Here is a 14679-nt window from a genome sequence, read left to right on the forward strand (position 1 = left end):
ATCAACTGAAATAAACTAACTAGTAAATTTAAACACTAGTAAATTGAAACTTAATTTAAATTGTAATTATTCGTTTAAAAAAATCTCAAGAGTAAGATAATATAATCATAATAAGATTTCTTTTTCTAAAACAGAAAGATTATTTAATTACCAATACTATAAATTAAATGATTAAATCTGTTACTTGATTGTAACGATTCTTATAAGTTTTCAATAAACAGCAAGAAAAATTCCATATTTTAGAATTTCCTAATTAGAAATAAAATTGCCTACCTATGATCTGGACAATCCAATTGCTAATAATTATAGATTATCTTTTTCTGAACTTTTAGATTGTAGCTCTTCAAATAACCAAGCCACATACATTAAGAAGTTTATTTAATTACTTAATATTTTTCATATATTATTTGATAATTAGAAGTAATCTATCTCAGTTATGAGTACAATTATTAATTAATTGCATTTTCTTAATATTATTATCACTACCCTATACTGATTATACATATACATTGAATGTTATTTGATATAAAACAAAATAAATGGTAGACATCTTATAAAATGCAATATATCTTGAAAGGAAATTAAGATTTTGTTAAGATAAATCTAAAACCAACTAAAATAATTATTATATAATTATTAATTATTATAATAATGTTTTCCATTAACAGGTACATGACAACAGGAAAGCACATAGGAAAAGTTTTGATCAAAATCAGGGATGAAGAACCAGATAAGTTGACTAGTCCAGTTCCTAGAACAATAATGGCAGTCCCCAGATTTACCTGCACACATGACAAATCTTACATTATCATTGGTAAGTTTTATTTATTTTGTTTTTATTTACTTTTCGAGGATATTACATTAATATAAATAATTTTAATATTTGAGTAGAAAATATTGTTTGGGTTTATTTTCTGGTCTAAGAATTACACACACTTATGAGAATTCTACTTTAAAATATTAAAAATATATGAGTAATATTAAGAGCATAACAAATGCATAAAAGCATATAGTATATCGTATAATAGCATAGCCAGAGCCATATGTGAAACACGTGCATTTGCACGGAATGGCAAAAGCTGTCATAACTATTATACTTAAAATAAATATTTCTTGTTCGAAACAGACTTCGTGATGATGATAATTAAATTTACTAAGCTGCCTTTCTATTTTAATACTACATTCATAAATCATGTTTAAGTTGCATTAGTTTAAGGTTACATGGACAGTGCTAAAACAAATGGTCAAACAAAATCCCAGCATAAATTGCTTGATTGTTGTCAAATACAAGAACTCAATTCTCGAACAGTAGCGAACACCTGTTCAATTTAGTTAGTTATCACAGTTTTGATATGAAAACTGGTCTTCTCTTTGTCACAAACAAGTTCCTTATCATTGGAAGTGGAAACAAGTTCTTTAATTATTTTAATAGATGTAGTACGAATATCAAGAAATAAAAAGATGAAATAGAAGTTTCACTGGAATTGAAAACTGATATGTTGCGCATTACTTTTATTTTCTTATCACTGATGTACAACGAGAGATATATTATTAAAATACAGTTTTGCTGCCTTGATAACATTTGACCATCACTTACTTTACTCACTTACTTACATGACTTACTTATCATTATTCACTTACAGGAGGACTTGGTGGTCTCGGTTTGGAACTTGCAAACTGGTTTGTTCTTCGAGGGTGCAAAAAGTTGGTTCTTTCATCAAGAACTGGTATTCGTACTGGTTACCAATCGCTCTGCATGTATCGGTTTAGGAATTTTGGTTGCGATGTTGTGGTTTCTACAGCTGACGTCACAACCAAAGAAGGAGTAGAGAAATTAATCCGGGAAGCATGTGAATTGGGACCTGTGGGTGGTATTTTCAATCTTGCTGTGGTAAGTATTATGATACACGATCACCAACTAATAATCTTAACTACGTAAGAGTTAGATTTGAGACATTTTATGACTTAATACAAAAAAGTTTTATTTTCTAAATTCTTAGTTTGTTTTAGTATTATAACTTACAATTTTATGATGGTAAAAGAGACAACTTAACTGTTATAACACTATTTTTGTAATTATATGAACGTTCAAAGTAATACTTGCATGTTTCAGAAAGAAGATTTCGTGATATTTAATTGAAAACTTTTATCCACATTTTATGTAAGATTCAAGTAAGTGTTTATTCCTTTCCACGTAATTAAATATTGGTATAATTATTATTATTATGTTAACACTGTATTTAACTTTTCATCAAATTGCACTGAAACTTGCGAAATTGCACACAATTTAAATTAGATTCATGTTAAAATAACGAGAACACACGCGCTAATAGATTTTTCTGCAATAGTGGCAAAAATAGTAAATTTTCATTGTCATTGCCTGCTTTCAAGGATTTTCACTATGTTTATTTTTCTTGTCTTTTATTGAAGGCAAAGCTAATTTATGTAACGTTTCTTAATGTTAATTTTAATACTAGAAATAATACTGACGGAATTTACTTTTTTTCTTTTTTTGAAAAGGTTCTTCGGGATGCTATGTTCGAGAATCAAACAGAAGAAAATTTCCAGACATCTCTTCTTCCTAAAGCTGTTGTAACCGAGCATCTTGATGTGCTATCCAGACAGCTATGTCCGGAACTTCAATACTTCGTTGTGTTCTCCAGTGTCAGTTGCGGACGGGGCAATGCTGGTCAAACGAATTACGGCATGGCTAACTCAGTGATGGAAAGGATATGCGAGAAACGTCGTGCTGAAGGTCTTCCAGGAATCGCTATCCAATGGGGAGCAGTCGGTGAAGTGGGACTCGTAGCAGAAATGCAGCTGAAGAACCGAGAGCTCGTTGTTTCAGGCACTCTTCCGCAGAGAATTAGCTCATGCATTCAAGTATTGGACCTGTTCTTGAGACAAGAACACCCTGTAGTGTCCAGTATGGTTGTGGCGGAGAAATCTAAAGGAGGTAGCAACTTAAGTATTGTGGATGCTGTGGCAAATATTATAGGTAATTATTCATAATAAACTATTTGAACGCTCGTTTCTCGCATGGGGAAAATAGATTTATGGGAAATATTTGAATGGTGCATATGAATTTTTTTCAATCCTCTAGTATACATATTTCAATTGAAATAAAGTATTAAGAACTCAGCTCTACCCAAACGCTAATTATGTTCACTTGTTTCCCTCGTTGTCAAACTGCTGCTGTGTGTTCCTCTTTCTTCTGCTATTCTAAATCTGTCATTGGGAATAGCATGCCTCATTTTCTTTCTTAAATCTGATTGTTTCCTCAGTGGCATTGCGTGTTTTATGTAAAAAGCGTAATAATTAAGGAACACATCCTTGCAGCGCGAAATATTAGGTTTTTGCCATAAACTTTGAACTTCCGCTACTGCACATATGTTTTAATAAAACTGCATGACAGAAATCTAATTCGAGCCCGGTACAAACTATATTTAAAAAAATGTCTATGGGTTCAGTCGTGGGGGCGCGGTGGCTCAATGATAGAGCATTCACCTCCGGTGCTTGGGGTCCCTGGTTCGATCCCAGCTCGCGCCGTATGGCCTTTGTGGTGAACAAACACCATACTCGTGAGTTTTCTCGGGGTTCTCCTGTTTCATCCCACTTTCTTCACTCCACCATTTCACTCATCATCACCGTCTCCTTTAGCCTAACTAGCATAACCGTGGGATGTAAAACTTAAAGATTTCATTTCATTTAATTTTTGGGTTGAGTCGTTTGTGCGTGATGTGATGACAAACAAGCTTACATTTTTTTTATTAATGGAGAAGATTAGAATTCTCATTCTTAAACTGTTTGTCACTAGAATTACACTTAGCAATGGAAATTATACACTAGCCATCTTTTTTTTTTTTTTTTTTTTTTTTTTTTATTGTCATTACAGATGCTTGAGAAAATAAAGCAATGAAATGCGTTGCTAAAAGTACAATTTTATTTATAATGTAGAACGAAAATTATTATCAGATAGATTTTATAAACGAATTAAGTTTCAAAAAGTAAAATTAAGGACTTTAATCATACATCAAATTAATAAATAGAAAATTAACTTCTCTTGCAATTTTAATGGTTCTTAAATAAAAAAGAAGGATAAAATTTGAAAAATAAAACCCCTAAAAAAACATATGTAATCTCGTAATTATAAACTAAAAGGTAACATACTAATAAAACTCCAACTGACCAAAGCAGTATATATATTTTAAAATTATATATTTGTTTTGCAGTTTCGGCTATGTAACATAACCTTCCTCAGACACATTATGAAAGAAATATCCAATTTTGACAGCTTATATACAATCTGGATGCAAGACACGCCCACTTTCTCTTTATAAAACATAAAATTTTAATTGGTTCTAAAAAGTAAATTTTTTAATTACTGTAAACGTAAACTTTTAATTGGCTCAAAACGTAAATTTTTAATTACTGTAGTCACTTTCTCTTTTTGCATACCTGTTACCCTCAATTAGGTGTTTGTCACTTACACTTTCTATTCGCTATTGCCCATCTGCTGTTCTCCGTAGTACACGTGCTCCAACAGCTCGTGTTGATCCTTTTAATTCTTTCTTTCTATTTTGTCTATCATCTTTTCCCATAATTCATGTATTACAAGTCCACTAGACCAATTCATCAAATTCTTCTTCCCGTATTTCTTAATCCACTGGGCTTCTTTCCACTTTCTTATCACACTCCTTTTCTCCCTTTCTAATCCTTTTATTCCTTTCCAATCTATCTCATGTCCTCTTTCTTTAATGTGTTTATATATTGCGTTGTTCTCTCGTTTTAGTCTAGCATCATCCTTATGTTGTTTTCCCCTTTGCTCTAATCTCTTTCCTGTTTCCTTTATGTACTTCATATCGCACTCTTTACAATTAACTTGGTACACTACTCCTTCCTCTTCTGATCTTATTTCATTTTCTTTCTTCTTTCTTTTCTTTCTCATTAAGTCTATTATTCTCTTTCCTCCTTTCCTGTATGTTTTAATCCCTTTATTCCTCAACAGGTTCTTCAGTATATCCGTTTTCTCGCCTAAACTTTCAATACCAAACCATCCTTTTCCTTCTTTCTCTGCTTCTTCCTCTTTTCTTTCTTCTAAATCTTCTCTTCTGTATCCGTTTCCCTTTAATAATTGGCACAGTATTTCTATATCTTCTTTCCTTCTTTCTTCGTTGCTATCTATCATTTCTATTCTCTTTTTCATGTTGTGTATAAAATTGTTCTTAGTTCCCCTGTCTACATCACTCCTCTTGTTGCAGTATATCGCGGCTTCGCATTCTTTCCTGTACCATCTCGTTTCGAATTTTCCTCCTATTTTCTCTATAGTCATGTCCATGAAGTTGATTTTCCTCTCTTCTTCTATCTCCATTTCTAGCCTAATCCATTTTTCTTCATCCTCAATTATTTTAACAAATTTCTCCAACTGAATCTTAGTTCCTTTCCATATTCCAAGGCAATCTACATATCTACAAAACATAAGATGTTGTCCTCCTTCTTCTTTTACTTTCTGTTCCCACCCGTTTACTTTTTGAGCCAATTAAAAGTTTACGTTTAAAGTACTTAAACAATTTACTTTTTAGAGCCAATTAAAAATTTGTTTTGTAAAGAAAAAGTGGGCTTATCTTGCATCCAGATTGTATATAAGCTGTCAAAATTGGATATTTCTCTCCTAATGTGTCTGAGGAAGGCTTATTACATAGCCGAAACTGTAACACAAATATATAATTTTAAAGCATATATAATGCTTTGGTCAGTTGGAGTTTTATTAGTAATCTTGAATTGTCCAAAACTACAATGAATAATTTACAAAGTAAGATACTTACAAGGTATGATTGGAAAGTTTTAAGACTGGGCTTGTAATTTAAAAATGGAAGTACTTACAGGCTATTATGATGTATCTCCTTCAAAGTAGTACCCTGCTGCTAAACATACCGATTTTAACAGTGTTTCCACTTTTGGAAGCATTCCTGGAAAAGATCTCTCTCCATATTTGCCTGAATGTCCTCAATTGATTCAAATTTCATCCGTTTCAGCGACAATTTTAATGTAGGAAACAGATAAAAGTCGGCGAACCTGTTATTACCTTTTTAACAATTCTGGGTCCGTTTCAGCCCGTGATACTTTGTTCCAGTTTTCATCAATTTTGTGCAAATCCGCAACAACACACACCCACGTCCGCTCTCAACAGGTTGCTACGCTGTACTGAGCAAACATATCTCAGTGATTCTTGCAGATCGTATCACGGTCACACCAAGCCACCGCTTCTACGCTAACAGACAATTATATCTACTCATCTTGAGCAGGACGCGACGCCACCTGTCTTAAAACTTTCCAATCACACCTCGTCCATCTTTCCTCCAAGCACATATACAAAAGCATCAAGGAAGAGGAGTGTGTAGTTTGGTGTACACAAAATTTCATGAAAGGAGACAACGGTATAAGCTTGCAAGTTCATCAGGACTTTCTTTACGTATCTTAACATGGATTCATTTGTGCTTTCATAAGCCAGAAAACCTTCATTTGCGTAAGCCACTGGTTTATACCGTATATGTAGATTAAAATTAGAAGAATAAGGAGAGAAAAATTATCAAATGAGCTTTTCATTAAAAAGTGCGTCTTTATATTATCAAAACATTTACTTTAAGATTTTTTTATATAAATGATTCCGTTTTCTTTGTTTCAACACTGGGAAAGAATGAATGTATTCAGTAGGTTGATATTACTATTCCTCTTCTAAATAAAAATACTTTACTAATAAATCTTATTTTTTGGTAGGTGTGCGTGACATCAAAACGGTAAGTTTCCACTCAACATTAGCTGAAATCGGAATGGATTCCTTGATGGCTGTTGAAGTGAAACAGACCCTTGAAAGAGAATATGAATTGTTCTTAACAGCACAAGATTTGCGATCGTTAACATTCGCCAAGCTTGCTGACTATGACGCTCTGAGAGAAAGCGAACAGGAAAAAGAAGATGACTATGGAGATGAAGATATAGGTACTCAAGTCAACAGATTATTCTTCAAGTATATTGGAAAGCAAGATGGATTCTTGACCCCATTAGTTAGAATCCCTTCGGCATCTTTTGATGAGGTTCAATCACTGCCATTATTCTGCCTACCAGGCATTGAAGGATCTGCTCAAATATTTGATAATATGGCCAAAGCTATTTGCTGCCCTGTGTATGGTTTACAACTCAGCCGAGACACTCCTATTTCATCCATAGAGGAGATGGCAAAATTTTTTATTCAGGTAAATATTACGCTTGTTAATAACAAGTAAATGGCATGAAATCTTTAGTTTAATATTCTATACTTGAGCTTTAAATATAACAGATTGTCTCCCCATTCAGAACAACTAATATAAAGGGTGATATTAATACACTTAGAGACTCTGATTATAAGTTAATGATAACAATAATATTAATGCTTTAATATTACTTGTTATTACAAGAAAATACAGCTCGTATGAAGCTAAATTTTCCTGCCTTTTTCATAGTTTGAAATTACTTATAATAAAATAAATAAATAAATCACAGCAAATTGTTAAAAAAAAAGTGAAACTTACTAATTACCATACGCAGGTATTCTTTATTCTACAGATCCTGGCAACCATCTTTTGTCAAATCACTAAAAAACAATAAATGAATATATTTTAATATTTTCATATTTATAACCTGTTACTATTTTCTTGTCACTCTAGTTATTACACTTCTTCCATTGAAGATGTTCTCACTTACATTTATTTCATATCTTTAGCACATACGATCTGTAAGACCCAAAGGACCATACAACATTGCTGGATACTCCTATGGTGGTACCTGTGCCACTGAAATTGCGTTGCAATTGGAAGCTGAGGGAGAATTTGTCAACCTTTTCCTCTTGGACAGTACTATTGATTTCATGAAGCTACTACTGGAAAGAATGATCACAAAACCAGCCAACAATGACAATAATGTATTCCAAGCTCTTCTGTTATGGTCTGCGGTGGTTAACTACATCAATATTGACACACAAACTGTAAGTAGCTCTAGTTACTTATTTTATCATTGATAACAATTGTCGGTGCTAGGTTATTAAAACGTGCAGTATGTGTATACCATTAACCATATTTTACAAATTATACTTGTAAAAGAAAAATGGCATATATTCAGAATTAAATCAGATTTAATAATTCTTTCATGACATGCAATAATATGGCAGTTGCAAGGCTATACAATTTTATTGTAATGATTACAATATCAGATCAATTCGACAATAAGTTTGGTTGTACGAGTGTAATACGTATTGCACATCAGTAAGTTGTATCCTCTTTGGGTACGGATATATTCATTGATACATCTTTGAAGTAAGTGGTAGAGTCATTGTGTCGTTGCCTGAGGCAAGTCAGTCCATAGCTGCTGCAACTGAACCTCGAGATCTTGCACATCAGCAGTGCCGCGGAATTGACGTTCGAACTCGTCTCAAACGTGTTCAATTGGAGAAAGATCTAGTGACTTTAATGGCCAGGAAAGAACCTCAACATGACATAGAAGTCCATAGACACACATATCGTGTATGGTCGAGAGTTGCGTTCTTGAAACATTGTACCACTATGCTCTCCAGGGGATGGGGATGGGGGTGTATGTAACACATGCGGATGCACAATCTCACCTACGTACCGCTATAGCTTAAAAGTTCCGCGAATGACTACAAGAGGTGTCCAAAAATCATACGCGATGATTCCCCATACTATGATTCCATGGTGTGCTGTGCCCTTTCACAATATTGGGTGGATATGATCTCTACTCCCCCTGGGGCTTATAAATCACACCTGCCCTTTCCATCCAATTTTTTTAGTTTATATACTACACCTGCCCTCAACGAAACGATCGACGTTTATCTCTAAAGGTTTTAGATGGCTATCAGAGACGCGAATAAATAGACGGCCCCTAAAAACCATCCAAGCCTGTGATTGGGAATTGAAGAGTTATTTGACAAATTAAACGCAAATAAGCTTATAAACCACACCTACCTTTTCTTCGTTTAAATAGCGTGTTTATATACTACATCCGCTCTCAACGAAACGATCGACTGTATGCTTACATGAAACACTCGTCTCTAAAGGATGTAGGGATGGCGATCAGAAACGCGAAGAAATAGACGCCCTAAAAGCCATCCTAGCTTATGACTGGAAATTGAAGACTTATTTGACAAATTAAACGCAAATTAAACCTGTCTCTTCTTCGTTCAAATAGTGTGTTTATATACTACACCCGTCCTAAACGAAACGATGGGCCACGCCTATCTCTAAAAGGTTAACCAAAGGAATTGCTCTTTTATTTTTACAAGTTTTGTAACTACCTATATAAGAAGATATTTGAAATTAAGGTCAGTATGGGTGTCCAGTTTACTATCGAAATTATATGATGGAAACCTTTCAATTGCCAATCATAGTTTCAATTTTTAACTAGATATACAGTACATGTATGTTTGTTAATACGTGCTGTGATTTTATTTCCTGTGCTGCCCATGTATGCAATGTAAATTAATTAATATTTTATGACTTTATTTTTTCAGATTTTGAAAGAACTCATTGGTTGTGAAGATTGGGACTCTCGTGTGAATAAAATTATTCAGCTTGTACCAGAAAGCGCTGTACTCAATAGAGAAGTGTTATACTTTAGTATGCACAGTGTTTACGGCAGAGTTAAAGCTGTCGAAAATTACTACCCTACGAGAATGTTTAAGGGCGCAGTAACATTAATTAAACCGTCCGAGAAGATCATTAATTCCAGTGAAGCGTATTCAGTGAAAAAGGTAAATATAAATGAAAACAAATATTGAAAATATAAGCTACAGAGAAGTTATAATGGTTCGTTTCAGAGAATATCCTTCTATCGCAAAAGTGCTGTAGTGAAACATTACCACTACAGTAGATTAGTTGTTAATGCTCGAGTGTATTTAAAGGAAAGGAAATAACAATGCATAAGAAATGGTAGGGTAATTTTATCCATATGGTAAGGTAAAAGAAAGAAACTAAGGTAGAAAGTAGGTTAATTATTTACCTTGATTTGTTAGCCATATACAGAGGGGAAAGAAATTGTATCTTCTGATAGGAAGTACATGATATATTTCGAACTTAATATAATAAACTATTACAAGAAAGGACCAGCTATAGCATACGTGGAACACAATTTGTACAGGGAAGCAAGTTTCTAGGGGTGGCAAAATCTGTCATTACTTAAAATAAATATTTGTGGTTGGAAACAGACCACTCGGAGACGCATGATGTGCAAACTACTCATGCTACCGTGCTGCAACGTTCTGATGGATGGCACCCTGGTTGAAATAGTATATTGGTTTCTGGAATATCTGAATTATCTATGGTTCCTTGTTTTCGAATTCTTAAATCTATTTTTCGAAATAAGATACCGTGGCTTTTAGGAAAAGTGTTTTTTTTTTTTAATTTAATTTTAATTTTTTTAATTGTGGTAGTTGTTAATGTCTTAAACTTTAAACATGGTAATTTTTTTCAAAATATTATTAGTCTTCCATCATATTTTATGTTGAGTTTTTTTAGAAATTCATTTTAAAAATGTGGAAAATTATTATTTTTTAAAAGAAGTGTATAAACAGGGGCTGTCTTATATGCCACTGCATCCTGTACGCCTGTAAATACGATTAACCATATAGTGTTGCTATCATTACAAGTGGGATGTCAGTTGCTGAAATTTGTGCGTTTTTTAAGCTATGGTTTCTAGCAGTTTCGGTGTCTTGATGTAGACATTATTTGCTTCAATACTACTTATTAATTACTATGATTGTACATATGTTCCCTCTTTTTCCGTGCATTTTCTCAGTGTTCTGTGTAGGTAATCAAAAATATATTTGTTCTTGTCCACCATAAAGCTTCCAGTATTAACTCATTGGTTCTGTTGGAGCCACGGTGGATCAGTGGTAGATCTTTCACCTCTGGTGCTTGGGGTTCCTGGTTCGATCCCAGCCCTCGTCAAATGAACTTTGTGGTGGACAAACACCGTAGGCGTGGGTTTCCTCGGGATTATCCAGTTTCCTCCCACTTTCTTCATTCCACCATTTCATTCATTACTCATCATCACCGTCTCCTTTAGTCTAACCGGCATAATAGTGGGACGTAAAACTCAAAGATTTCATTTCATTTCATTTCATTGGTTCTGTTTCACTCACCTAATACCGTTAATTCTTAAATACAAACAAACTATTAGCTGAGCAAAATAATATATTCATATTTAAAAACCTCATACGTGTTACAGTTTCGCCAACTAACACGTATGTAGTTTTTTTTAATATGAATATATTGTTTTGCTCAGCTAATAGTTTGTTTAAGTATATACCAAGCAAATATTCTCCTTAGTTCTTCATTTCTAAATCTTTTCTCTGTTTTAACCTGCCCACTCCACACAAAACATTTGATGAATTTATAATTCTTTGGAAATAACATGTTCGTGGATGTCAGGAGTATGCTTGTCAGTTACGACTCTGTGCATTGATGTTAAGGCTCATTGTGTCACTGCTAGAAACAGTGTCTCAGAACCAATCTGCTTTTGAACAGTGATTTTGTTTTACACATACAGTGCAAAAGTAAATAAACAACATTTTATAGGAACTTGACAACAAACGACACACATGTTAGCACCTATACAATAAAAGACAAATTCTGGCCAAAACATACAGTATATTAACTAATAAATAATAGCATTACAGTTTCGGCAAAGTTTCTTCGCCTTCATCAGACACATTATAAAATACAATCTCTAAGATTACCTATCTCTGAAAATGAAAGAAGGTCGTATCTAGGAACCAATAAGATCTGTCCTTGCATTTTTAACAGTTTTTAATTAAATACATATTATGAATTGAAATAGTGGACTAAATGCACATGATATATGGAGAAGGATATTGGGTAAAGCAACACATGTGTATTGAATAACAGATAACCAATTAAAAGTTTAAGGTTCTCCAAAAGTGAAAGTTGTTCATTAAAATAACACAGGTGTGCAATTAAAAGTTTAGCTCTCAAGTGAAAGTTGGATCAACATTAAAAGCAGGAAATATGTAATCAATTAAAAATTGTTAGAAATGTAAGTACAGATCTTATTGGTTCCTAGATATGACATCCTCTCATTTTCAGAGATAAATAAACTGTGGTCTTAGAAATTGTATCTGATGGTGTCTGATGAAAGCAAAAATACTTTACCTAAACTATAACGCTGTTATTTATTAGATAATATATGCTTTGCTCAAAATTTGTCTTTTATTGTGTACAATAAGTTCCAAAGCTAGAATGAGTGTTTTTCAGATGTTAGCATCATATAAATTATTTCTTTTCTAATTTTTTTATCGAAACCTATGCATTATAACTTATTCTTAATTTTTGTATCATATTTGCATAATCTTATAGTTAAACAAAATTTAAAGTTTATGATTAAATCTTCATAATTTTAACCTATATTTTATTAACCGCACTGTGTATTACCATCTCGTAAGTGTCATAGTGAATAGCTTCATGATAGTATATGCCAGTTCCAGTTCCACAGGATTCAGTTCAGGATCAGTTACAATTCACGATCAGTTACAGTTCAGGATCCGTTCCACATTAAAAGCCGGCGTGGTTATTTTAAATATATTTATAGGTTTAAAAAAGTATTTATTGACTTTCTCGAAAACTACGTATGTGGTTTTCCACTTAGCCATACCGTTTTCTTCGTTAAACGCTCATATTTTAGAACTAAAAAGTATACAAAATGCGATTTCCAATAGAATATAAATTTCTAGTAATTCATGTCAGACATAACTGCAATTGATAACAAACATAATTTGTTACTACTAATAATACTTTTTCTTGTTTGTTTCAGTACTGTCTTGAAGAACCATTTGTATACGTGGTGAAGGGTAACCATATGACCGTGATTGACAGCAAGGAATTGACAGATATTATCAACATGCGATTGTTTTCTTGAGAAGCATAATAAAATTATTCCAATGACAGGGACAGAGAGAGCACAAGAATTACATGACTTCTGTATCATCTTTTCTTCTTATCAAAATAACGAAGAAAATACACATATTTTGTATGACCTCTTCTTTAAAATTATTTATTGTTCTATCATTATTTCACAAACATAAAAAAAATCACAATTAAGTTATAACTGTAGCATTGTACAAAAAAATCACTGTTGTTTCATTTAACTTTAAATTGTGTTGTTCTGTTTTCTTCTTCTTCTTCTTCTTCTGCTCTGTAACTAGTCAAGAATTTACCAATAAAATAAACATGTTGATGCTTTTTACATGTAGTATTTTCCTTGTATTTCCTTTCTTTCGTTATATAAGTAGTAAATAATTTAGAATTATGCGCATTTTAAACAAGTGTAAATTTCCCAATTGTAAAGAGAAAAGAAAAAGAAAAAAGTCGTTCTTCATTCATTGGCGTCGCCAGGACTGCCAAATGGGGGGAAATGGAAAAGTACAGGGTGACCGTAGTAAGGTCGAAGTTCTTAATTTTTTCCTCCCCTGCTATTGGGCCTACGCCACTCATTTTTTATTATGTGCGTGGACCCAATGTCTAGTCTACATATGAGAATTTTTTGCGTGCGTACGCCAATGATCACGCTTACCAGAACCTAAGAATTTAAAAGAAAGACAATTTTCTTCTTCTTCTTCTTCTAAGGATATGAAACGGAGAGGCATGAGTAATAGATATACATCGTTGGAATCTCTATTCCATAAGCTTTCTAACAAGATATCATTCATGTCTGTGTAACAGTTAGGGACATGGCCAGGGCTGCCAACGTGAAAGTCTACTAATCTTTCGAAATTCCTATCTGGCGTCTCTAGAACAATAATAATGATGATTTTTTTAAAAAGGAAAACGTGGCGTGATGGGCAAATTCTGACTATATTTTCGGACTCAACGTCCCAAAATATATAAGCAACAACCAAACTGTCCGGGGTATCATTTTGGCCGCAGAACTGTCTTATTAAAAGAAACTTTTATTAAAATTGTATTGCGAAAAAGTCTACACCGCATTTGATGCTCCATAACTCGGGAATCGAAACCCTCCATACCGTAAAATTTCCGAAGCTTGTATAACAGATCAAGGTCTTTTGCTATGGCAAGTCTTGATACAGATCGAATAGTTCAGTTGATTTTTGTGTTTGCGAAAATTTGATCCCAAATTTTATGATGCATAACTTTTGAACCAAAGCTTGCACACTAATGTATACAACAGGTCAGGCTCTACCACTATGCCAAGTATCATCAAACTAGATGAATTCGTTTAACTCATACCGAACTTTTTGATTTTTGAGGAAAAAATCAATGAAAGACGAACATATAGGGAACAACCGATTGTTTCTATACACAATATTCTCTAGAGTTACGAATTCAAATATAACAGAATTCAAAGAAGAGAAAAACTTTCCTACTACTGGACCGAGAACCCTACTCATGTTTCCTTCTTTTTAATCTTTTCCCTTTGGTTATATGTCATGCAAATGGTGTCTCATCTAACTTGAAGAAGTTCTATACAAAATGATGAGTCAAAAATGTGTTGAACTAGCCAGGCGAACTACTCACGTCCAACACTACTTATGGACATTGTGCAAACGGGGAACTTCTTTGCCACGGTTAACATTATAGGTTTCTCTAATGATAGGAA

The 14679-nt window shown here is 33.3% G+C and overlaps 1 protein-coding gene across 1 annotated transcript in view; it reads left to right on the plus strand.

Annotated features, from left to right (window-relative positions):
* The window catches only part of LOC145692830 (fatty acid synthase-like), a 69949-nt gene extending 56641 nt beyond the window's left edge, over positions 1 to 13308 (plus strand). Inside the window, exons 28-34 of the mRNA XM_081768328.1 lie at positions 669 to 814; positions 1644 to 1891; positions 2521 to 2998; positions 6778 to 7253; positions 7760 to 8020; positions 9560 to 9799; positions 12877 to 13308. Coding sequence (XP_081624454.1) covers positions 669 to 814; positions 1644 to 1891; positions 2521 to 2998; positions 6778 to 7253; positions 7760 to 8020; positions 9560 to 9799; positions 12877 to 12981 — 1954 coding nt within the window. The 3' untranslated portion in view covers positions 12982 to 13308. The remainder of the gene's footprint in view (positions 1 to 668; positions 815 to 1643; positions 1892 to 2520; positions 2999 to 6777; positions 7254 to 7759; positions 8021 to 9559; positions 9800 to 12876) is intronic.
* The last annotated feature ends 1371 nt before the right edge of the window (positions 13309 to 14679 follow it).

Source organism: Thermobia domestica, chromosome 8, assembly GCF_964235325.1.
Source record: "Thermobia domestica chromosome 8, izTheDome1.hap1.1, whole genome shotgun sequence".
NCBI lineage: Eukaryota > Metazoa > Arthropoda > Insecta > Zygentoma > Lepismatidae > Thermobia > Thermobia domestica.